Source organism: Perca fluviatilis, chromosome 20 (assembly GCF_010015445.1).
Source record: "Perca fluviatilis chromosome 20, GENO_Pfluv_1.0, whole genome shotgun sequence".
Taxonomy (NCBI): domain Eukaryota; kingdom Metazoa; phylum Chordata; class Actinopteri; order Perciformes; family Percidae; genus Perca; species Perca fluviatilis.
Window position 1 is genome coordinate 2,752,012 of NC_053131.1, and position 24,899 is coordinate 2,776,910.

Below are 24,899 nucleotides of genomic sequence, written 5' to 3' on the forward strand. Positions count from 1 at the left end.
CTAAAAACGACTAGACCTAGCCTATATGTTATATATTTAGTTGAGTTGTGTACTTGGGTTATCCCAAATGTTTCCAATAGTGTTCAAACCTAGAGATATCTGTCATTATATTCAAGGTACCACTCCGTTACATTTGGTCGCGTGCGTCAGCAGTGTGGTAGTCTGCCAGAGGCCGTCCTAAATTGACCCATTATCCAGTGTTAAGCCACATTTTTAGTTATTGTTTTACTATATAGGACAGCTGAAGATGTGAAAGGGGAGAGAGAGGGGGAATGACATGCAGCAAAGGGCGGCAGGTCGGAGTTGAACCTGCGGCGGCTGCGGCAAGGACTGAGCAAAGGGGGCGCACACTCAACTAGGTAAGCTATCCAGGTGCCCCACGATGCACTTTTATTTTAACCGGATGAAGGATTTGAGTCATCGGATGTCTGGATCCTAAGTTCTCAGAGAAACCAGCTGAGCAAACGGTAGCGGCAGCTCGGCTCGCAGCCCGTCCGCCGGCGAGCCCAACAGCGTCAGAGAAACACTGATTTTGACGTGGAACTGCTTTCTTCAGTGTTCTCACCGGTTTTAATCAGCAGGTCCATTTGTTTTGGAGAGGAGGAGACCTCTGTGGATAAAAACACTGAAGCAGTCCTAACTGGAAGAAACTGACTGCAATGAAAACTACAACTCCCATGATCCCACGCTACTTCACAACGTCACCAAACTCCGTCCTTTGTTACTGTTTTCATTGAGAGTCCTAGAGGCGTAACGTTACAATTTGTGCGTTTAAATGGAGTGTTTTGGAATTTCCACTGGAATTTACAAATGCTTATGAAGTCAAGCGTGTGCACACAGAGAGCATTAAAAGTCGAGGGCTGCAAATTTAATGCCAAAGCTAGAGGAACGGCCATATTAATAAACAAAGCAATCCCCTTTCAATCGCAAGAGGTGATTGGTGACCCCAATGGGCGATATATTATTGTTGTTGGAGAACTCTTCGCCAACCTTGTAATTTTGGTGAATGTGTATGCCCCTAACTGCGATGACAGTCAATTTTTTGAAAAGTTATTTTTGGCCATACCCAAATTGGACAGTGGGTTACTTATAGTGGGAGGTGACTTCAACCTAGTACTGGATGTCACCATGGATAGGTCTTCATCAACCCCCCCAGCATCTTATTAGAGCAGCTGGGGCTGTGCATGACTTTATGATCCAGTGTGGGCTCTCAGATGTTTGGAGATTTAAGTTCCCTCACACTAGAGCTTACTCCTTTTTCTCCCATGTACACCACACCTACACCCGGATTGATTATTTCCTACTGGATAATAGATTGTTGCCTAAGGTGAGATCCTGCTGTTATGACAGCATTTTTATATCTGACCATAGTGCCTTTCTATTTGAGGTAGACCTTCCAAACCGCCCTCCATTAAATAGAACATGGAGACTTAACCCTCTTCTGCTGTCAGATTATAAATTCATAGAGTTCATTTCAGCCCAAATAAAAATTTTTTTTAGAGACCAACACTTCCCCAGATATTTCATTTGCTACATTGTGGGAGACGCTTAAAGCGTACCTTCGAGGCCACATAATAGCTTACTCTTCCGCTATCAAAAAAGAAAAATATTCAAAATTAGGTAGTATCTCTCGTCAGATCTTAGACATAGACTCGGCTAATGGGTGCAATTGGAGTTTTCATCATGCCGAGACAATCTGCGTTCAGTGGTCTGCGCAACTCTGCCCCTGCTTGGCAAAAACTTGAGCTCCAATATCATAGTTAACCACTCAATACGCATATAGGTTCAATTTAGGAAACACTTTGGGCTTCAAGGAACCTCTATCCTATCCCCTGTGAGGTCTAACCACATGTTTCCCCCCTCCTGCACGGATCCTGCATTCATGTTATGGTCCAACAAAGGGATTAGAGCAATTCATAACTTATACATAGAAGGTACATTTGCGAGTTTTTCCCAATTATCTGAACTTTATGACTTACCTAAGAACCATTTCTTCCGATATTTGCAGGTCAGGAGCTTCACAAAAAAGACATTTGGTTCATTCCCAGATAAACCCACTCAATCACATATTGATGATATCCTTGCATTGAAACTAATCAGCAAAGGATTTATCTCGCGGCTTTATGATCTCATCAACAGTATTAGCTCATACCCCACCAATCACTTAAAAGAAGCCTGGGGCTCCGATCTTGGATTACTTCTAACAGATAACCAATGGGACTCCATTTTGGACCTGATACACACTTCTTCTACGTCCGCTAAACATGGCCTAATACAGCTGAAGGTTGTGCATAGGGCCCACTTCACTAATGCCAGACTGGCGAGGATCTACCCAACCCATGATCCCTGTTGCCCTCGGTGCAGGGGCCAACCAGCAGACCTAATACATATGCTCTGGTCATGCCCAAGTCTTAATTCATTCTGGATGCGTATTTTTAGTTCTTTCAGCGAAATGTTTAAAACCCAATTAGACCCCGACCCACTTTGTGCTCTTTTTGGCGTAGCACCAGGAAAATCTCAGGCTCAGCTACCGGATAATGCAGATGTGGTCATAGCATTTACCACACTCATGGCTAGACGTTTAATCCTTTCTCCCCCATCCTTTGCTCATTGGGTGAAGAATGTGATGCACTTTTTACAACTAGAAAAAATTAAATATACGCTTATAAGGTCCTCCCAAACATTTAGTATCATATGGAAGCCCTTCTTTACCTTTTTTGACTCTCTCCGAGACCCCCTTGATGAAGAATAGAGTGGATACCATATCAAATTTACTAAAGCAAAAGAGTGAACCCCCATATTATTTACCATTTACTTATTTATTATTATTTATTTTTTATTTATTTTTTTATTTTATATTATTATTATATTCTTTCTCTGTGTTATATACATATATTGTGTCCGTTTATCTTACTTATTGATTGTTTATAACAATTGATACAATGATGTCTGTGGAATGGAGGTATTGTACGTTTGTAACCCTGTGGGTAAGAGGGTGGTGGGTGGGAGCATTGGAGTTTTCTTTTTCTCTCTACTTTTGTATTAACCAAAAAATTAAAAAAAGTCGAGGGCTGTTCTATATGCAGCCATCACCTCCTTCAGACATATATCTGCAGCCTTTAGACAACAGCGATCAATACATTTTTATATGTGTTTTATTTTAATTAATAGCTGTTGCTACTATAGAGCTGGAGTTAGGGCCAACTCAGTGTCCATTCTGAATCAGCGTCTTGTGTCATGTTTAATGGAAGAACAGATATTCTTGGACGTAAACATGTTTACCCATGCATCACACACACATTATGCATACACAATATTGTAAAATAATACTTAACTAACTAAGTCAAGTTACGGAACAATAGCAGCAAAGTGTCAAGTAAAATGTATAATTGTGTGTGCAGCATACAGTCACTTGCAGACCCAGATGTAGGGCCAGGTATGGAATAAATGCATCAATAAATTATAGACTATGGAATTAAAACACACACAGAAACACGGAGAGTGAAAACTGCGGTTCAGATCGAAGAGACTGCCTGCTAGGATGTCAGGAAGAACCGTCCAAAGGGCACAGGACATAATGAGGCAACCAGTATTGTATGTATAATTTATTGTGTTCGATGCACGCTGAGAAAAAGACCTATTGAGCAGAGGGCATATGAAGTATGAAAAACAACGCAGTAAACAACAACAGACTTGTTATGAGAGAAGAAGAGAGGGTGTGTAAAGGAAAGAAAATAAAGAGGGAATGTCAGATGGTCGGCCTCTGAATGCGCTTAAGCCTGTACTTGTATACTCACTGTTCTCAGAAAGGAAGAGAAATGACAAAAATCAAATGAGCTAGTTTACCGCTCACCTGTTTCGACCCCACAATCCCTGATTTCCCTCTTAGATTTCCCATCAGGCACCCCAGTCTTGTCTAATAAAGTCTGGTTCATTTTCTCATGAACATTGCTGGCCGACTGACAGTTGAAGCACTAACACTACTTCTAACACTGATGCATCATCAGTGTTCGAAAATATCTGCTTCTTTGATACAAAGTCAAAAGGTACAAGAAGCCTGCGGGCATAACAACTGAAGCAGAGGTCAACTAGACTCCCAAGGTGCAGTTCAGTAAGAAACATTCAATCACAGAGCTTACAATTCTATACTGTGCCTCCAATAGTAAATTTACACTTCGTAGAAACCTAATGAAACGTTCCTTTTTGGATTTTGGTTTTGTTAATTTTTGTGAATTAATTTTGGTTAAATCCAACAATTATGGTGCAGCTTTTTTTCCAAACTACATCAATGAGGTGTTGTGAATTTGCCACAGCTCTGACTGGCTTCTTCTTCACAACAACAGCAACTGAGGCTCAGGGATATTGATCTACAGGATAAAGAGCCATCCACCAAAAGACAAAAAAAACACACAATTTTTACAAATGAAAGTTGAAATAATCAAGACAGATGGTCGTAACATGAATCTATAGTATGCTCAACACTGGATACTGGCATAAATATCCCACAATGCTACGCGGTAGTGATGACAAAGTTTATAACAGACAAATAAGAAATAAGTTAGGCAACTTTACTACTTAGCTAGCCAGCAGATGCCACCTCTGGAAACCTAGCCAGGCCTCTGTCTGTCAAAACAATATTTCAAGTTGATCCAGGAAAATAAAGGACTCAAAAACTGTTTAGGTTGTGGAAATCTTCAGTTCTTTGCTACTGTATTATCTTCATATACTGGGACTACTGGGAATTGTCAATATTAATTACCATTCTTGATAAACTTCAATAACTACAACAAAATCTATGCGGGCTAACACAGAGTAAGTGTTGGCTGGAAATGATGTGAGAGCAGCTTGAAGTCAGTCATTAGTGAGTACAAAATCAGACAACAAGTCAACGTCACACTGGGGAAGCATACAACCGTTTGTCTGACTTACAGTTTGTCCTGTGTGTGTGTGTCCTGTGTGTGTGTCCTGTGTGTGCGTCCTGTGTGTGTGTGTCCTGTGTGTGTCGTTCCTGTGTGTATGTCCTGTGTGTGTATGTCCTGTGTGTGTGTGTGTATATGTCCTGTGTGTGTGTGTGTGTGTGTCCTGTGTGTGTGTGTCCTGTGTGTGTGTGTGTTATGTCTGTGTGTGTGTTCGGTGTGTCTGTCCTGTTGGTATCTGTCCTGTGTGTGTCTGTCCTGTCTGTCCTGTGTGTCCTGTGTGTGTGTGTCTGTCCTGTATGTGTCAGTCCTGTGTGTGTCAGTCCTGTGTGTGTGTGTTTGTCCTGTTTGTGTGTGTGTGTCCTGTGTGTGTCAGTCCTATGTGTGTGTCCTGTGTGTGTGTGTGTCCACAGAGCGGGATACCTTACCCGCTTGCGCAGGTTGCAGGTGAGGATGAGGTTGCGGGAGAAGGAGTTGGCGAAGGCCGTGTAAAACTCCAGCACCTTGAGCAAGGCTTCCCTCTTGATGACGTGGAGGTCGCAGTACGTCAGCGCTCGGACGTTGGCGCACGCGTGGGCCAGGGTGGTTTCCTTCCAAAAGATGTCACCAAACACATCGCCTTTACCTGAGGACACAAGAGGTTCCATTATTGAAACGTTGATAAAGATGACACCTCGGGTAAAGCTAATAAGGGAAGAATTCAAATAATCAAAATCTTCAATAGGTGTGAGATGGTCCTGGCTCCTGGCCCATACCTCAATCACCAGCGTCCAGTCATTAACTGGGATGCTTTAGATTTAGTTCCACAACCTGTATTTCAGATTTTATTTCATTCAATTTCATGAAGAGTGATTGATAGAAAATTAAACATCTATTTTAATAACTGATGAAATGTTTAATTTGTTTTTTTTTCAGTATAAATGCTGAACATTACCTAATTCCAGCCTCTTGGTTGTGACGATTTTCTGCTTTTCTTTATGTTATGCAATAGTAAACTGAATATCTTTTGGTTTTGGACTGTTGGGCGGACATAACAAGACCATTTTAAGGTGTCATTTGTGGTTTTAGGAATGGGATGATGGATTGCGATGGATATTTCTCACTTAAGACTGCTAAGTTAAGCTCGGCTTCCCCTAAAATGTCAATAAATGAATGTTCAAATATGTACTATTGTTATTTTATTGACTAAAAATGCGTTAGAACACCTTCATCTCGAAGACGAGTTGGTTCAGAATCAGCTGACTCGATTTCCTTCTCATACATTCCCGTAGCGTCTCAGTGCATTTCCCTGTTGAGGCCTGGCGTCCGTTGACCTCAATGGGGCTGATTTGAACACTTTTTGTCAGTGCTTCAAAACTAGACGGTCATTGGATAAATGCTGTGATTATGTCCCGCCCACAGACGCTCAGCGTCTCTGGGGGTGAATGGAGGAGTGGGCTGGCCTGGACTCCGGGCTTCTGCGTGATGATTGGAGGGTCTGTCGAAGGACTGCATCTCCTTTCGATTGACAGCATTTTTGTACCATAACAAGTCGCCGAAGCTATTTGAGCTCAGTCCCATCGCAGACTTTGCAAGTGTAGTCGAAAGACGAACTTCTGCAACCTATTTCTTGGTATTTGCTTGGTGAAATTGCTAGCCAATTTTCATCATACATTTCATACAATTATACACCACATTCATTGTTTCAGTTTAACCTAACTCCCACATTTCCTCCTTCGAGTTTTATATCGTTTGGTTAGATCGTTTGTTCGTTCATTCATTTATACAGTAGGCCAGGCTAGTGTTGTAGGGGTGAACTAGCCAGCTAACAAACTGCACATGATGGAAAACAATGCTAATATTGTCGACCTGATTTTGGCGAAGCCATTTGAAAGTCTTCCTTATGAGGAGAAACTTATAATTCAACATCAGGGCAGATCAACACCTAAGATTGATTTAGTGCAAAAAACAGGGCACAGTAACAGGTCTGTTCAGCTCTCGTGGTATGACAAAGTTAGCTGGCTGACTGGAAGTGCTGTGACAAAGAAAATGTACTGCTGGCCATGCGTCTTGATGAAACCTTCTCACGGATGTGTTGTTTGGTCAAAGGTGGGGTTTGGAGATCTGTCTAACTTTGACAGGGCATATAAAAGGCATGAAAAGTGCAATGAACATGTGAGTGCATGTGCAAGATTAAGTTGCATGGGCAGGATCAGGGTTGAGCATGCAATCAATGATGGTGCTCACATTCAAGTGGCTAAACATAAGGAAACAGTCAAACTAAACAGGGCCTTCCAAAACCACCTTATTGATGGGACATCCTGGCTTGGCCGGCAGGAGCTGTCATTTAGGGGACATGATGAGAGTAGTGAATCATCCAACAAGGGGAATTACAGGGAGTTCACAGAAACATTAGCTAAATATGACTCTGTCCTGGCCACACAATTCGAGTCCTCAACTGTGTTTTCTGGTAGGTCCCATACTATTCAAAATGACTTGATCTCTGCTCTTGCAGCCACAGTTTCTGATAAGATCAGAGATGAAATTCAGGATGCTCCCTTTTTTAGATGGCAGGTGGATGAAAAAACTGATATATCCTGCCATGCCCAACTCTCTGTCGTTGTTCGCTATGTGAATAGTGCAGGTAAAATTCAGGAGCGCTTTATGGGATTTTTCTTTCTGGGGGCCGATGCTGAGTCGGTTTTTGATGTATTAAATGAGAACAAGCAGGGCTTCAATTTTAAGGATAAGCTTGTGGCACAGACCTATGATGGGGCTGCTGTCATGACTTTTTGCATCACTCACTGGGTTTGCCCACTGCAGGCTGTTCAAGGTTGCCCAGAAACGCTCCTACTCGATGGAATTTCACATTAGAGTGCGGATCGGGCCGCATTTTTCTGTCCAAGCCCGGCCTGTGTCCAACAGAGCAGTAAGCGAACCCGGCCCGAGCCTGACAGGCATTAAGAAATTTCCGTCCGAGCCCGACACAGTTAAAATTTCATACTAATGACACATACATTTGTTTGTGTGGAAAGCCCGCTTTTATTAAGCAGCTGTAGGAAGGCATTAGTAAATATCAAATGTCAAAATTTCGAATTTCCGCACACAGAAAGATCGATGTTAGGGTACAAAAACACACCTTTGCATCAAGTGAAACCTACCTAAAAAGCTGTTTTAAATTTAAAATGTTCAATGCCTTATCGTGCTGATGTGACCGAGCCCAAACCGAACACGAACATCATTTCTAAATATCTGTCCGAACCCGGCCAGGCCTTGACATTTTTCAAATTTGGAAAGTATGCTCTTCTTAGAATGAGTCAATCCAGGGAAATTTGATGACGAATTGACGAATGATGAATTTGATGACGTGTTTCCAGAGGAGGCTTCCAAAGTGTCCTGAAAAGTTATGGCCATCACTTTGATTCAGAGAGACTGAGGTCTGAACTTCAAGTCCTGTATTCAGATCAGGACTTGCAGGGTAACAGGGGAAAGCTGTGTGATTAGATGCTGTTCTTTAAAGACATGGAGATGGACAGTGCAATGCCTCAGCTTTACAAATTGTTCTCATTAGTGGCAACAATTGGAGCTACATCTGCAGGTGTAGAAAGGAGCTTCTCCTGTTTAAAGCGGCTCAAGTCCTACACCCGTAACCAGGGCTGGACTGGGACAATAAATTGGCCCTGACATTTTTGGCCCAGGCGGCCCACACCCACCGTGATTGGTCAGACACATTCTCTGCAGACAGTCCTCTTAAAATATGCGTGCATTCTATGATATGAGTTGCCTAGTGTTCAGCGTTCATGTGATCGTTTTGGATCCTTCAAGAGGGGTCTCAAGACTGTTGCTCTTACATTTAAATAATGATTTCATTCTTAGAGTTATGATTTGTATATTTATGGTATTTTTATTATTGATATTTTATATTGTATTGAAATTATTGTTATTATTACTATTTTGCTTAATATTGGCTTAAAACTTTAAAAACAGTTTATTGTTAATTTTAACTATTGTAAGATAGAAAGTGTCTGCTAAATACAATAACCATAACTATAACCCTTCCCAAAAGCTCCAATAAAGCTGAGAGTAGTATATGCCCTGGAAAAGAGCACCAATACAAGAGAAGCTAATTAAGCCATTCAAGGAACATTGATGCCCGATTTTATAGATCACACAGACTTTTCAGCTACCCAACAGGCTAACCGCTAGCATTTTCAATGTAAGCTTAAGCAGATAGGTTACCTGACAGCCACTAACTTTAATGTTACAACCAAACGGCTTGTTATCGTTATGACGTGGCGCACACACGCACACACACACACACACACACACACACACACACACACACACACACACACACACACACACCGTCATCTACTCTCTCTTCCATCTTGTCCTCACTCGCTCCCATGGCCCTGACACGGTTACTCTCCTCTACTTCAGGTAATGCTGATGTTGAAGCAGCTACTACAGCCCCGAACGTCCGAAAATTTGGCACATTTTGAGGAATCCGCCTGTAGATTCTTAATCTTTTTCTCCTGTCATTTCTCTGCACCTCCCTTGCGCGTTGGTGGTCGTTTGTCCATTTTAACGTGAATGCTAAACTTCCAGCATAACTATTACAGCTCGTGTCTCAGGGCCGGGAGGCGTGGCCATAGTGGGATTCGTAAATTTGCGGCCCGGGGTTCCATGATTTGATTGGGTCAGGCCAGTGCCAATAAAGAAAATTAACCAATGGGCCGCTGTGAGTTCTTTATGGGCCGGCCCGGCCAAAAAAATAAAAAAGGCCTATTTATATCGGCGATTCGGCCCAAAAGGGCTTCGGCCCACCGGGAAAATGCCCGGTATGCCAGATGGCCAGTCCAGCCCTGCCCGTAACACAATGGGCCAAAGCCGTTTCAGCAGCCTAGCTCTGCTGGCCATTGAGAGGACACTGGTCAAGTCACTGGAAAAGACACCTAGTTAGTACAACTAGTAGGTCACAGAGCATTTTCATTTTTTATGATGTAGGCCGAAAATGAGCTTCCCCTCTTTGAAAGACCAGCAGCCGCCACTGGACTTTACAATCTGCACAGCATACATACCTCTTCGACCATGGATTTGGATAAGGAAAAAAGCGGAGAAAAAAATGAAGAAAGCTCAGGAAGATCAACTGAGGAAGGATCCCTCTTCAAGACGGACAAAAAACATTTCATTTACACACTGAAGATAAGCTTACAATAGGTAAGGTAGCTACTATGGTAGCTGCTGGAAATTCCGCTGGATTTCACTCTTTTCGGCCGGATGTCCGTCCCCTCCCTCTGTCTTTGTGTTGGCGTTCTAACCTCTGGTGGATTTCTGAGGACTATGGTGAACTGCTCCTCAGATCTCTGCAGGGTAAATCCAGACAGCTAGCTAGACTATCTGTCCAATCTGAGTTTTCTGTTGCATGACTAAAACTACTTTTGAACATACACATGTTCCACCAAAACAAGTTGCTTTCCAAAATTTTACAGAGGCACCGTGGCTCTGTCCAGCGCCGCCCAAGACGACTGGGATTGGTTTAAAGAAATGCCAATAAACCAAAGCACGTTTTTCTCCCAACCCAGAATGCTGTGTGGACTAGCCAGACCCTCCTCCGCAGCGCTGTGGAGGAAGGTCTGGCAATGCGAGACTACTGGTAGATATATATTAAGCTTAAGGATTCACTCTGCCTTCCGGATGATGTATAAATATATACACTACCGGTCGAAAGTTTTAGAACACCCCAATTTTTCCAGGTTTTTATTGAAATTCATGCAGTTCAATGTCTTATTGTACTCTGAAATGAAACAATAGAACAAATGAACAATTTAAGTTAAAAAAGAAATCATGGAATCAATTTATAAACCAAAATGTATTCTAAATTTTTGACTCATCAAAGTAGCCCCCTTTGGCAGATATAACAGCTGAACACACTCGTGGCATTCTTTCTACAATGGAAATCAAATATTCTCCAGAAACTTCTTCCCAACTCTGTTGCAGTAGTTCCCATGAATGTGTGGCACTTGTAGGTTGCTTTGCTTTCACTTCCAGTTCATCCCAAACCAGCTCAATGGGGTTTAAGTCTGGGGACTGTGCTGGCCACTCCATGTTTTTAAGCTTACCATCTTTTTCTTTTTTGCTAAGGTAGTTCTGGCATAGCTTGGACTTATGTTTAGGGACATTATCTTGCTGTAGGATGAACCCCTGACCAACTAGGCGCATACCAGAGGGTACTGCATGGCGCTGCAAAATGCTGTGGTAGCAGTTTTGGTTCAGGGTGCCTTTCACTCTGTACAAATCACCGACCGTGGATCCAGCAAAACAGCCCCAGACCATCACGCTTCCTCCTCCATGTTTGACAGCTGATGTCACACACTGAGGAACCATCCTTTCACCTACTCGACGGCGTACAAAAATCCTGCGTGATGAACCGAAGATTTCAAATTTTGATTCATCAGTCCATAACACCTTCTTCCAGTCTTCAGTAGTCCATTGACGATGTTTCTTGGCCCAGGCAAGCCTCTTTTTCTTATTCTGACGTCTTAGCAATGGCTTTCTTGCTGCAACTCGACCTATCAAACCTGCAGCTCCAAGTCTTCTCTTTCCAGTTGAAACTGAGACTTGCTTATTACGACCACTATTAAGCTGTGCTTGAAGCTGTTGTCCTGTGTGCCGCCTATCACGCAAGCTGTTGACTCTCAGAAACTTGTCTTGTGATTCTGTTGTGGCTTTGGGTCTGCCAGACCTCTTCCTGTCAGAGTTTCCCCCAGTTTCTAAGTGCCTTTTGATGCTGAAGAATACTGTACTCACTGACACCTTGACTTTCTTCGCAATTTCTCTGTAGGAAAGACCAACATTCTTAAGTGTTATGATGGTCTGTCTCTCTTCCATTGTTAATTGCCTTTTTCCTGCCATTTTCATAGCAACACACTACTTTCTGCAGTACAATACTGTTCAAATAATGCTCACGAGGGTACGGTAGTGTGTTCCAACAATACTTTTATCCAAACAGAGGGGGTTGTAAGTAATCCAGACAAGTGTGAACACCTGTGGGAATTGGTAGCACCAACTTTCAAAGCTTGATCAACCTCCATTGCTGCAGAACAGCTTTACATTGCTTACCCATGTCTTGTTCCCTGAAAAAGGCCTTTTTGTAAAATTCTGAAATGTACATTATTTTTCAGTTTTGGTTAACCTTACTTTTTTTTTTTTTACCTCAGGCAGTTCACCACTTACCTTTGTACCATTTCAAGCTATTCATTGGACTTGAACTGCTGAAATTTCAATAAAAAACAAAAAGAATTGGGGTGTTATAAAACTTTTGACCGGTAGTGTACATATAAATAATAAATTATTATCCATTCATTTTCATCCATCCCGCCCAGTTTAACATGCAACTTGTTTTAAACAATATATGTAGGGGGTCCCTACTGCATCCCTCTTTTTGCCTGCTCATGGGGGGGGGGGGGTGGATTGCTGGGTCTTTGTAAATTATAGAGTGTGGTCTAGACCTACTCTATCTGTAAAGTGTCCTGATATAACTCCTGTTGTGATTTTACACTATAAATACAATTGAATTGAATTGAGTAAAGGGGTCGTTGGCCTACAAAACGTTGAAGACCCCTGGTATATAGACAATCAATCATCAGGATGACAGAATTATACATAGAATAAACATATGAGGAAAATGGATCCGGGAAGATGTCAAGCAATCGCCCCCCACCACAGTACTGGAGTACATTACATGGAGACTGCCCTTTGCTATTGAGAACTAGGTAGCATGCTAGCTACGTTAATGCTACGAGCGAACGGTTGTGGTTAGCCAGCTCGTTTCAGCTTGTGACGTCACAAGCCGTGCTGATTTTGACCAGCTCACCTGGAGACTGAAGGCAGGACACATTCAGAAACCGTATCTCACTCAGAACAGCATGGATGGATTTTTTTCAAAGTTTGTATGTGTGTGGAAGCACCAGAGACACAAAATAACCCCAAATCATAATATTGGCACTTTAATACGGCCAATTGTCAATGTAACGTATTCCTTCACACAAATTACACCTAAGAATAATACCAAAGCCGGTCTACAGAAAGCTGTTCCACTCCCTATTCAGCCCCATTGTACCGGATTTTGGTTGCAGTTCCACCATAGTTCCACTGGGGGTGATCGCGGTCCAGTGCAAAATGAATGGGACTCTATGGAGCTAGACGGCTAAATCTGTCTCTTTCGCCTGATTGTCGTTGAGAAACCTCAGATTTGATTGTAGTTTTTGCAAGTTCAACATGGATTATAGGTCGAACGTTGAATGAACGAGTACTTATGTCCTTTTTTCTTACAGGGTGAGTCGTTGTAGCCCATAACACGCTAGCATTCTGCTAATGAATGCTGATTGGTCAGTGAAGGTCTGATTACGATCGGAGATCCAGCTTGACGGCATCCGAAGCAGAGACTGAATATCAGAGTGAATATTTCGGCGTGGTCTTTAAAACATCAGCAAACCTCTTTCTAGCGCGTGTATTAACAGGGAGAGCCGAACCTGTCAGCTGTGTTGTCGATGCCTCGAGAGAACAAAGGAAGCGACTCAGAGCTTGCCGTGAAGCAGTACCTCTGGCCGTATATGTGTATGACGTCATTGACATTTTAAAAGGCTTTTTAGAACAAAAAAGCGACTTTAAAAAAATCTAACACCCAGCAGTGTGTATTTTCTTTGCCTCCCCTTTTAAATGCAACATTCAAATTACTAGACAAAAAATGATATCCTGAGAAAAGTGGGTTTTGAGGGGTATAGCTCCATAGAGTCCCATTCATTCTGCACTGGCCTGTGAGCGCCCCCTATATGGAACTCTGGTGGAACTGCAACCAGTTCAGAAGCCGGAAGTAACGAGGGAGTGGAACTTCTTCCTATATTAGAAATTCTTTGATAATACTAATTAATCTGGAGAGCTGCCCTGGATTTAAGTGTTTTGTGTGTGCTCTCCAGCAACTCTCTTTTTAAAGTCATACTTTTTTCTCATCTATTGTGACAGCTACAAGATCAGAAAAGAAGACAAGAGAACTGAAGGTACAATAGCTACTGGGATGTGCTACAGTAATTGAGAGAAGACAACAAAGTCTGAAAATAAAATATCACATCCTTTGTCAATTTATGTTGTCAACAATGTAAGAATAGATAAGAGTAATGCAATGCATACAACATAAATGAATCTGTACGGACAAACAGTACGTCGACTGTGAAACATTACCATCTGCATGTCTGCATAAAGCACACTCCTCTCTTTTCTGCCCTTAGCAACAGTTTTACCTGGCCAGGTCCTTAGCAACCAGAGCTGCTGATTTCCCCATGTACACCATCAGACCCCGATACCAGGCGGCAAGTAGCAGATTACACTTACAGCCATTCTATCAGTTTCAGATCCAACATAATCCGAGTGGAATGAAAAGGAGCAAACATGGCAGAGAAAAAGGAAAGATAAAAATAAAATACTTTTTTAGAACTTTGACTCAGCAGAGTAGTGTAAATTTTGTCACCTATTATTTATTTAGTCTTGTGCCAAATGTCCTCCATATTTAGTCATTCACATACATTTTTTTGTTAGTCAAGTTTTAGTCGACTAAAAGTCTCGTCATTTTAGTCTAGTTTTAGTAAAAACAGTGAAATACAGACAAACTTTTACACCGTTTAGCAGTCAGCATTTTAACCGTGTTTACTCCAGCTACTAGCTAACGGTAGGCTAACATTACCTGCTGTAGAGTGTAGTGTTAACTAGCAACGGTAGGCAAACGTTACCTGCTGCCAAGTATAGTGTTAACTAGCTAACGGTAGGCTGACGTTACCTGCTGCCAAGTATAGTGTTAACTAGCAACGGTAGGCTGACGTTACCTGCTGCCAAGTATAGTGTTAACTAGCTAACGGTAGGCTGACGTTACCTGCTGCCAAGTATAGTGTTAACTAGCAACGGTAGGCTAACGTTACCTGCTGCCAAGTATAGTGTTGACTAGCTAACGGTAGGCTGACGTTACCTGCTGCCAAGTATAGTGTTAACTAGCGTCCCGTGCAGCGATGTTTCGGTTGCCTCCAACGTCCGCTTAGGAGCATCAGAGAGAAGCGCAGTCATTTAAGGGGAACTGAAATCCGCGTTGCTATTCGGTCCGGTAGATAACGGTCATTAAGGCACCGGTCGGAGCCGTATTAGCACCGGGTCTCGGTACCCAACCCTAGTAACACCTGAATATTCTATCTCATGATGGAAAAGTAGAGACGATTGTAGACGAAAATGAAGAGAGATTTTATCTTAGTTTTTATTTTATGCAAAACATTTTAGTCTCACATTGGCGCAGTCTCGTCATCGTCTCGTCTAAGTCAAGGAAAAAAAGGTTGTGGACGAACATATTTAGTCTCGTCTCGTCTGACGAAATTAACACTACAGCAGAGTGATGTTGCACCCTTGTGTGTTTATTAATCCTGTGACGAAGAAGGAAAGAAAAACAGACTGAAGGGTAATGAAATTCAATAAGACAGTGGTTGAGAAGAGAAAGGCAGCTAGTGGCATGTACTGTAAAGTAAGAGCAAACTGCATGAAGAGCTAGCTTGTCCAATTCATTCGTCTGGTGTAGCTGCTGGAGGTTTGGCAGGATTGTTTTTGGAGAGCTGACAGGCAGTGGAAGAAATGATCAGAGAACATGAGAACCTTTCCTCCTGAACTTTGACATTTAAAGCCGTGTCGCATTGGTGCCGTTTCTTGCTGCCCATCAAACAGTGTGTGCTTAACATGTTTCTTTCTTTGGATTCTCAGCTGAATTCAATAGCTAAATATAGTTTAAAACTAGGGAAGTTGTTATTTACTTGCAAAAATAAACTACAATCTCGCAGAGCTTGAAGCACCGACCCTCTCAAACTGATCAGCTCTTCCTCGGTTTGATCCCACCTGCGGCCACCTGGACACTTGACTTATCAACTGCCAGCATAACATCCCCATGCTAATTAGGGCTGGGTACCGAATTCCATACTTTTTAGGCACCGACTGAATCGATTATTGGAAAAATGCCTTGTCATTCAATAACCAATTACATTACCTAAGGAGTAAATCTCATCAGCATCAGTGAGCCAATCAGCATGCAGCATGCTTCTACCAAGATCTAATAATGTTTGTGATTGGCTGTCTAACACAGGAGAAACTCTACGTTACACACAGAGACGGGGCTCACGTAGTAGGAGCTGAAAGATAAATAAAAAGATTTGGGCCGTAATGTGTAATATAATTTATTTTTGTTTTAAAAAATTGGTATCCAAAAAAGTATCATTTAGGAACCAGTAGCGAAGTCACGGTATCGGTATTGAATATTTTTGAAACGATACCCAGCCCTTATGCTAATCCCCCGCGTCTAGAGCATCTCCCAGGAAACGCCACAGTTGTACTGACAAAATAAGAGGGTGAAGAATCCTAATTATAAGCAAATGTGTCATATGTCATCAGAAGCTGCTGAATGTTATCAAGAAAAACTAATCCTTTTCAAATAAAGTGGATGAATACAAAACACAGCAAGACTATGTTATCAGCCAACAGCACAAAGTGAAGCATAAAATACAGAAATGGAGCAATTAGGCAAATGACAGCAAATACTATTGTTTAAAGAACTTTTTAGTAGCAAATGGGATATTCTTCTAAACCATTTTACCTGAAGAGATGCAGTCACACTCTGGCTGTAACAGGAGACATAAAAAGTTAACTCTGGGCTAATCAGGAGTCAAATCTGTGTCAAACCTGCCACAAGCATCAGCTCAGCATTTTTCTGAGCTGACCGGGATACAATGTGACCAAAAGCAGTCCACACTGTCCAGAAGCTGTCACAACACCCTGAGTAATGGACGTATCCGACATACCGTCGCAGAATGTCACCAGAGTGTGTTCGTCAGCGCGAGTGTGTGAGTGAGTGAGTGGATCTCATCCTGACAATCTGTCCTCTGCGGCCCCCTGAGGGCCCCTTTCTCTCTCCGAACATCCGACAGTGACTCAGGCAACAGGACTCGTCTGGAATGAGCTCCCCAGAGATCCGCAGCGCCTCGCCAATTAGATGTGGAAGTGGACGCGTTGGCACGGGCCAGGGGGTGGTGTCTGCATGCACCGAGTGTGACACTTAACAGCAGGGTTCAAAATCACAGCGAGGACTGTTATGATTGGGAGGGTGGAGATGGATACATAGGTGCCATGACCCCTGTCGCTAGGCTTTGCAACGCTACCGATTACTTACCAACACACATATATATGATAAACACACACGCACATATATATACATATATATATATATACATATATATACATATACAGTGCCTTGCGAAAGTATTCGGCCCCCTTGAACTTTTCGACCTTTTGCCACATTTCAGGCCTCAAACATAAAGATATAAAACTGTAATTTTTTGTGAAGAATCAACAAAAAGTGGGACACAATCATGAAGTGGAACGAAATTTATTGGATATTTCAAACCTTTTAAACAAATAAAAAAACTGAAATATTGGGCGTGCAAAATTATTCAGCCCCCTTAAGTTAATACTTTGTAGCGCCACCTTTTGCTGCGATTACAGCTGTAAGTCGGCTTGGGGTATGTCTCTATCAGTTTTGCACATCGAGAAATTGACATTTTTGCCCATTCCTCCTTGCAAAACAGCTCGAGCTCAGTGAGGTTGGATGGAGAGCGTTTGTGAACAGCAGTTTTCAGCTCTTTCCACAGATTCTCGATTGATTCAGGTCTGGACTTTGACTTGGCCATTCTAACACCTGGATATATTTATTTGTGAACCATTCCATTGTAGATTTTGCTTTATGTTTTGGATCATTGTCTTGTTGGAAGACAAATCTCCGTCCCAGCCTCAGGTCTTTTGCGAGACTCCATCAGGTTTTCTTCCAGAATGGTCCTGTGTTTGGCCCCATCCATCTTCCCATCAATTTTAACCATCTTCCCTGTCCCTGCTGAAGAAAAGCAGGCCCAAACCATGATGCTGCCACCACCATGTTTGACAGTGGGGATGGTGTGTTCAGGGTGATGAGCTGTGTTGCTTTTCGCCAAACATAACGTTTTGCATTGTTGCCAAAAGTTCGATTTTGGTTTCATCTGACCACAGCACCTTCTTCCACATGTTTGGTGTGTCTCCCAGGTGGCTTTTGGCAAACTTTAAACGACACTTTTTATGGATATCTTTAAGAAATGGCTTTCTTCTTGCCACTCTTCCATAAAGGCCAGATTTGTGCAGTATACGACTGATTGTTGTCCTATGGACAGAGTCTCCCACCTCAGCTGTAGATCTCTGCAGTTCAACCCAGAGTGATCATGGGCCTCTTGGCTGCATCTCTGATCAGTCGTCTCATTGTATGAGCTGAAAGTTTAGAGGGACGGCCGGGTCTTCGTAGATTTGTAGTGGTCTGATACTCCTTCCATTTCAATATTATCGCTTGCACAGTGCTCCTTGGGATGTTTAAAGCTTGGGAAATCTTTTTGTATCCAAATCCGGCTTTAAACTTCTCCACAACAGTATCTCGGACCTGCCTGGTGTGTTCCTTGTTCTTCATGATGCTCTCTGCGCTTTACACGGACCTCTGAGACTATCACAGAGCAGGTGCATTTATACGGAGACTTGATTACACACAGCTGGATTCTATTTATCATCATTAGTCATTTAGGTCAACATTGGATCATTCAGAGATCCTCACTGAACTTCTGGAGAGAGTTTGCTGCACTGAAAGTAAAGGGGCTGAATAATTTTCGCCGCCCACTTTTTCAGTTTTTATTTGTTAAAAAAGTTTGAAATAGCCAATGAATTTCGTTCCACTTCATAATTGGGACCCACTTGTTGTTGATTCTTCACAAAAAATTACAGTTTTATATCTTTATGTTAGAGGCCTGAAATGTGGCAAAAGGTCAAAACGTTCAAGGGGGCCGAATACTTTTGCAAGGCACTGTATATATATATATATATATACGTATATATATACATATATATATATATGTATATATATACATATATATATACATATATATATATATATATACATACATATATATATATACATACATATACATACATATATATATACATATATATATACATACATACATACATACATATATATATATATATACATACATATGTAAAGTAACTAGTAACTAAAGCTGTAACAGATGAATGTAGTGGAGTAACTAAAGTATCTAGTAACTAAAGCTGTAACAGATGAATGTAGTGGAGTAACTAAAGTAACCAGTAACTAAAGCTGGAACAGATGAATGTAGTGGAGTAACTAAGTAACTAGTAACTAAAGCTGTAACAGATGAATGTAGTGGAGTAACTAAAGTAACTAGTAACTAAAGCTGTAACAGATGAATGTAGTGGAGTAACTAAAGTAACTAGTAACTAAAGCTGTAACAGATGAATGTAGTGGAGTAACTAAGTAACTAGTAACTAAAGCTGTAACAGATGAATGTAGTGGAGTAACTAAAGTAACTAGTAACTAAAGCTGTAACAGATGAATGTAGTGGAGTAACTAAAGTAACTAAAGCTGTAACAGATGAATGTAGTGGAGTAACTAAAGTAACTAGTAACTAAAGCTGTAACAGATGAATGTAGTGGAGTAACTAAAGTAACTAGTAACTAAAGCTGTAACAGATGAATGTAGTGGAGTAACTAAAGTAACTAGTAACTAAAGCTGTAACAGATGAATGTAGTGGAGTAAAAAGTACAACATTTATCTCTGAAATGTAGCGGAGTAGAAAGTGGCATGAAGAGAAAAGACTCAAGTAAAGTACAAGTACCTCAACATTTGGACTCAAGTACAGTGCTTCAGCATGTGTACTTAGTTACATTCCACCACTGTTTACAGTTAACATGTTATTCATAAGGTGTGATTGATTGTTAAGTATCCTAATCACAGTTTGACCTCCTTACTTCAACACGCCACTACAAGGGATCCAAAAGAGGAAATGGCCTACACAAGTCTTTGTTATTCTGTAGCCACTGATGGCAAGTTGGCTAAGGTGTTTTCATCTGTGGCTTGATCTACAGTACTTTTTTTGTATTCTTCATATATTTATATATTTTTTTATATTGCTTTCATGTTTTTGACTATAATGTATATATTGTTGTTGTTTGTTGGCGATGCATTCATGAGGTCTATGTTTAATGTTCAATGCTTGATGGAAGATGGTGAAGTTGAACTTAACGTCTATGTTCATATGAAGAATGTTTATATTAGGGTGCACCTTATAAACCCACATTTTTAAACTACAGTAGAGTTGTGTTTCTGAAGTTTACACTTGTTGGTCTGCAGTAAAAACACACACAGTCACTTTTACCTAGGGCTGGGTATCATTTAAAAAATTATGACACCAGTACCAATACTAGTACCCTTAAGGTGATATTAACACTTCATTGAAGAGTACTTCATTTAATAACTGTTTTTCTCTACTTCCTTTCTCTACAATCGATACCCATCGCATGAATGGTAGCAACTACCAACTTTGCCAAATACATTGTGCGATTGGCTGCGAGCAAATCCATGCAAATAGTCTTTTTTTTCTAGATCTGTGTACAAAAAGAATCGAATGCAGGTATTGTTTGCCTGGAGAAGTTTTCAGTCTACTTGGTTCTGGGTTATTTCGGTTGATACCTTAAAGGTATCGAGTACCAACACCCAGCCATACATGTTCCCCCTTTATTTCGTGAGCTTAAAACCTGTTGAAGGTACCTGTGCACCTCATCAAGGTCGAATGACTCAAAAGTTGTTAATAAAGTTTTTCTTTTTTTGCACATGAATGAGGGGAAAAAAATTGCGCATGGGGGGTGTCCAGTACACCTGCATGTGCCATTGTTTTTTTTTTACTATTTAATGTGCAGAAACATGCTATTCTTTACTGGATCAATTCTGTGCTATGATAGTGGTTACAGCTAAAGAATACTAAGGTATGCCCTGAGCATATTTCTTCATCAAATTTACCATTCCATACTTGAACAACAACAGAATACTGCATCCTTAAAAAAATGGAGGGAATGTTGGAACATAAACACACTGAACTAAATAAAAAGGAGGACTGAAGGTATGATCTGTGCTTTACTTCTAACATTTACCACTCACCAGTCCTCTTTAAACGAACCAAACTCAGTCCTCTTGAGGTGGACCAAAAAGTGGACCAACAGCAAAGGGACTCCGTTCTTTCTGTGTTCACATTGTCTTGTTTACTTGAAAGAGGATTCAGTTCTCTTTCTGGTCCCCTTCAGCTCTGATGGGGGCTCAGGGCTAAAATACATTGGCAAAAGGCAAAAGGGCAAAGCGAACCAGAAGTGTGTTGTGTTCACAATGCACAATGCGGACCACCTCCCGAGAAGGTCTGAGTACGGTTCGTTCCAGAGGGCTCTGAGTCCCTTTGGAGTGTATACTGTACATATGCGCAAAAAATGCTGACTAACAGGTCCAAGTTCTTTTTGAGGGCTGAAACGGACCAAGTGTGAATATGCATCCCTGCTTAACCCTCGGAGGTCTAAGGGCATTTTTACATTTCTTCTTGAATTGTCCTTTTAAGGTATTTTCATTTAACTGATCCCCATGTGTATCAAAATGTTCAGAACACACCTAGCTTTCTGTATAGTGACGCCCAAAATTGTCCCAGAGCAATGTTTAAAGAGATAATTTGGCACTAAAGTGGAAATATTTGTCAAATCTCTTAGGTGCTTGAAATGAGTTTACAAAAGTCTTGGGTTCAAAAACAGTAGCGTAATATATGAATAAAATAGTAAATAAATGTCTAAAATTAAATTTTGTAATATCGCTTATTGAGTAGGGGTGTTGTCAAACATTGCTTGGACTCGCTGGTGTGTCTTTTGTCCTCAGAGGGTTAAGCTAACTGTGATTATTCATAGATGTGCTTTTAAATTAACTCAGCTGGACATTTTGTATGTCTACATGAGGATCAACTCACAGTTAACATCCTGACCAATGTGGAGCTGACACTGAATGCTGTTTCCCCCATAACAGCAAAGAAAGAAATTGCCTGCGGGCGGGTGGGGTGTGTACCCTGACCCCTGTATTGCCTTATCTCGGCCCAGTAACAGGCATCTGAGGCGGATGCTGCTGTTGCCCCAGTCAGGCCAATATCTCAGGAACCTGAGTGGGCAGAGATAGTTACACAGCTGCTGTGACACTGATCCCCCAACAGCAGCATATTGAATTATATGTATTGTATCCTTATTGTATTAGAAGTACTACTATTAGCATTTGAAGCACCCTTTTTAATAATTGTAGTACTTGTGCTTCCAGACTCTGCACAAATGTTGTCCCTGCCACACATAGCTACTATGCAAGATGTCTGACGTGTTTTCGACATGAACTGATGAATGATTAAATGAGTTCTTCTCAATATGTTCACTGCAGGAAAAAAAGTAGTAATAAAGATGTTTAATGACCTCATTCTGTTCTCGACAAGAGGAACTCGATCTGCCTAAAAGTCCCAACGTGATCCGCGTGATATTAATCAGAACTACTTATGCTAACGAGACCAGTGATTAAGGTAACTGATGCATTAATTTATTCTGCTGCGTCTAATCGTCAAAACATATGGGCAGCGTTTCCCTCGGGATGAATGAAGCTCTATGGTATATGCACTTCACATTGCAAATTATTTTTGCATGGCACTGTATCTGTGCTGCCTGCACGATCCGTTATGCGGATGATAACCCTGTTTACGACACTGCACGATCTGTTCCACGCTTGCGCACCATTGCACCGCGGGAATAATATTTTTGTAGGCTACATTTTATGTTATTCATTATGCAGTTCACTGCAGGTTGGTTTTATAAAGATGTTTAAATTAAGTACTTATTGTCACTGATCCAAAACCGCATATCGACGTCCGTGTACTAAGCCTTGGCGACATTGTTATTTTTGTGACATGTAGTGTGGGGATGTTGTGATGTTTTTAAATGTACCTTACACTGTGCATTACGAGGTATTTACGTGGTTGCCAATCCATAATAATAAAGGAGTTGTTACATGAACATACACCATTTTGGAAATGAAATGAAGTCTGAGTCTTTCTGTCACTGCAATACTTCAGTTTCCTCCACACTCCCCTTTGCGAGCGCTGTGAAATTAATGAAATTCCTGCGGTGCAAAGTCATAAACAGGATAATCATCTGCGCATGCGTGAACATCTTGCGCATAACGGATCGTGCAGGCAGCACAGATCACGTACCGACAGCATCCGTGTCACATTGTCATTCGGGGCTGAGCCCCCCTAAAGGTCTGATCCTAGAATGGCCCCTGGAAGGTACATCCTGTTTAGTACAGAAGATACTTTTATATGAGGTGATAAGTGTCAGTTTCAAAGGATGATATCTGAGTCTGAAGATGGCCATGAAAAGCAGTGCTGCATTAAGACATTTTATAAGAATCTCTCTGTTTAAAGTTGCCTTTCATCATTCTCACACACTCTTAATAACTTCCTCCTCTAATGTATTCCTAATGCATTTCACATCAAAACAGCCCTACTGTGGTTCTTATTACTGGGTCTTGTAATGCAGCTCGACTCATATGTGGCTGGAGGCTCATCTCCTGTTCACGGCTGACATATTATTCGCTGGGCCAGGACGTATTGCTGTGTGAATAGAAGGCTAGACTAAAGTCCCCTTCTCATAACCAAGCATTAATAATGGAATAGGAAATTAATCAGCTCATCATTTTGGCAAAAAAGAATATATAAGAGGGTGGGTGAATTTTCTCTAGAGTGGAGCAGATTGTTTAGTTTGTTTTGTGTTATTGTGTGTCTTTGGAGTTTCCAATCAAGGCAGCGTTAAAGCAACTCCTGTGTTCTGAGAGGTAAAATGTCTGTTTTTGTCAAAGGAGGCTGGTGGCTTTGAAGAGAGCAGAGATAACAGCTTCAGTTCCCCGTCGTAAAGGGCCGTCTGACAGCACGGTAGAGCACTGAAAATATTCTAAATATAGAGACACCTAAACCAATATAGATGTTTTTAGGTGTCTGAAATGCGTTTAACTAGTGCCCCCGTCCACAGCAGGATGCCGCTTAGCGTCCGTGTTGGTACTCCTGCCTGTTTTCTCCAAACTGGGGGCGTGCCGACTGCTGTCTACTGGAGCTAACACACTGACTATGGACAAGTAGCTCATACAACCACACTGACTATGGACAAGTACAGTGCTTAATTTGTAAAGTGGGAGGTACCGGAGCGCAGAGGGGGGGTGGATCCGGCGACTCAAAACGGGGGTTGGAGGTAATGGAACAAAAAAATAAAAATGATACTGCCTAGTAGCTTCTCTGACTAAAAATACCTTAACAACGCTGTGTGTACATCAGGGCAATGTTTATTTTTATTTCAGAACATGCACTGCATCGGTGCGAAATGTAAAAAAATAAAATAAAATACACTGCAACAATTGTTTTCACAAGCAACAATTATCCATCGGACTATTAAATTAACCAAAAAACCCACCGTGGTCTCCACATTCTTGATTGGCAGAAACGGTTTTTGCTTGTTTGGGAATCGACTGGCCAGCATATTTGAAAAAGTTAAAGGTCCTATGACATGGTGCTCTTTGGATGCTTTTATATAGACCTTAGTGGTCCCCTAATACTGTATCTGAAGTCTCTTTTATATAGACCTTAGTGGTCCCCTAATACTGTATCTGAAGTCTCTTTTATATAGACCTTAGTGGTCCCCTAATACTGTATCTGAAGTCTCTTTTATATAGACCTTAGTGGTTTTTTTTTTTTATAAAATAAGTGGTTCCCCTCTTTTTTTTTGTATTTTTTTTTTTTAAAAACTTTTGGGGTCCCCTAATACTGTATCTGAAGTCTCTTTCCTGAAATCCAGCCTTGGTGCAGAATTACAGCCACTAGAGCCAGTCCCACAATGAGCTTTCCTTAGGATGTGCCATTTCTGTGTCTGTAACTATTGAGGAGGAGAGGGGGGGGGGGGCAAGGTGGAGGTTGGGGGTGTGGCCTTGACAAACTG

At 41.5% G+C, this 24,899-nt stretch overlaps 1 protein-coding gene across 1 annotated transcript in view; it reads right to left on the reverse strand.

Moving 5' to 3' along the window:
• kcnh5b (potassium voltage-gated channel, subfamily H (eag-related), member 5b) overlaps positions 1-24,899 on the reverse strand; it is a 265,385-nt gene that overhangs the window by 52,485 nt on the left and 188,001 nt on the right. Inside the window, exon 15 of the mRNA XM_039786509.1 lies at positions 5,345-5,541. Within this exon, the coding sequence (XP_039642443.1) occupies positions 5,345-5,541 (197 nt within the window). The remainder of the gene's footprint in view (positions 1-5,344; positions 5,542-24,899) is intronic.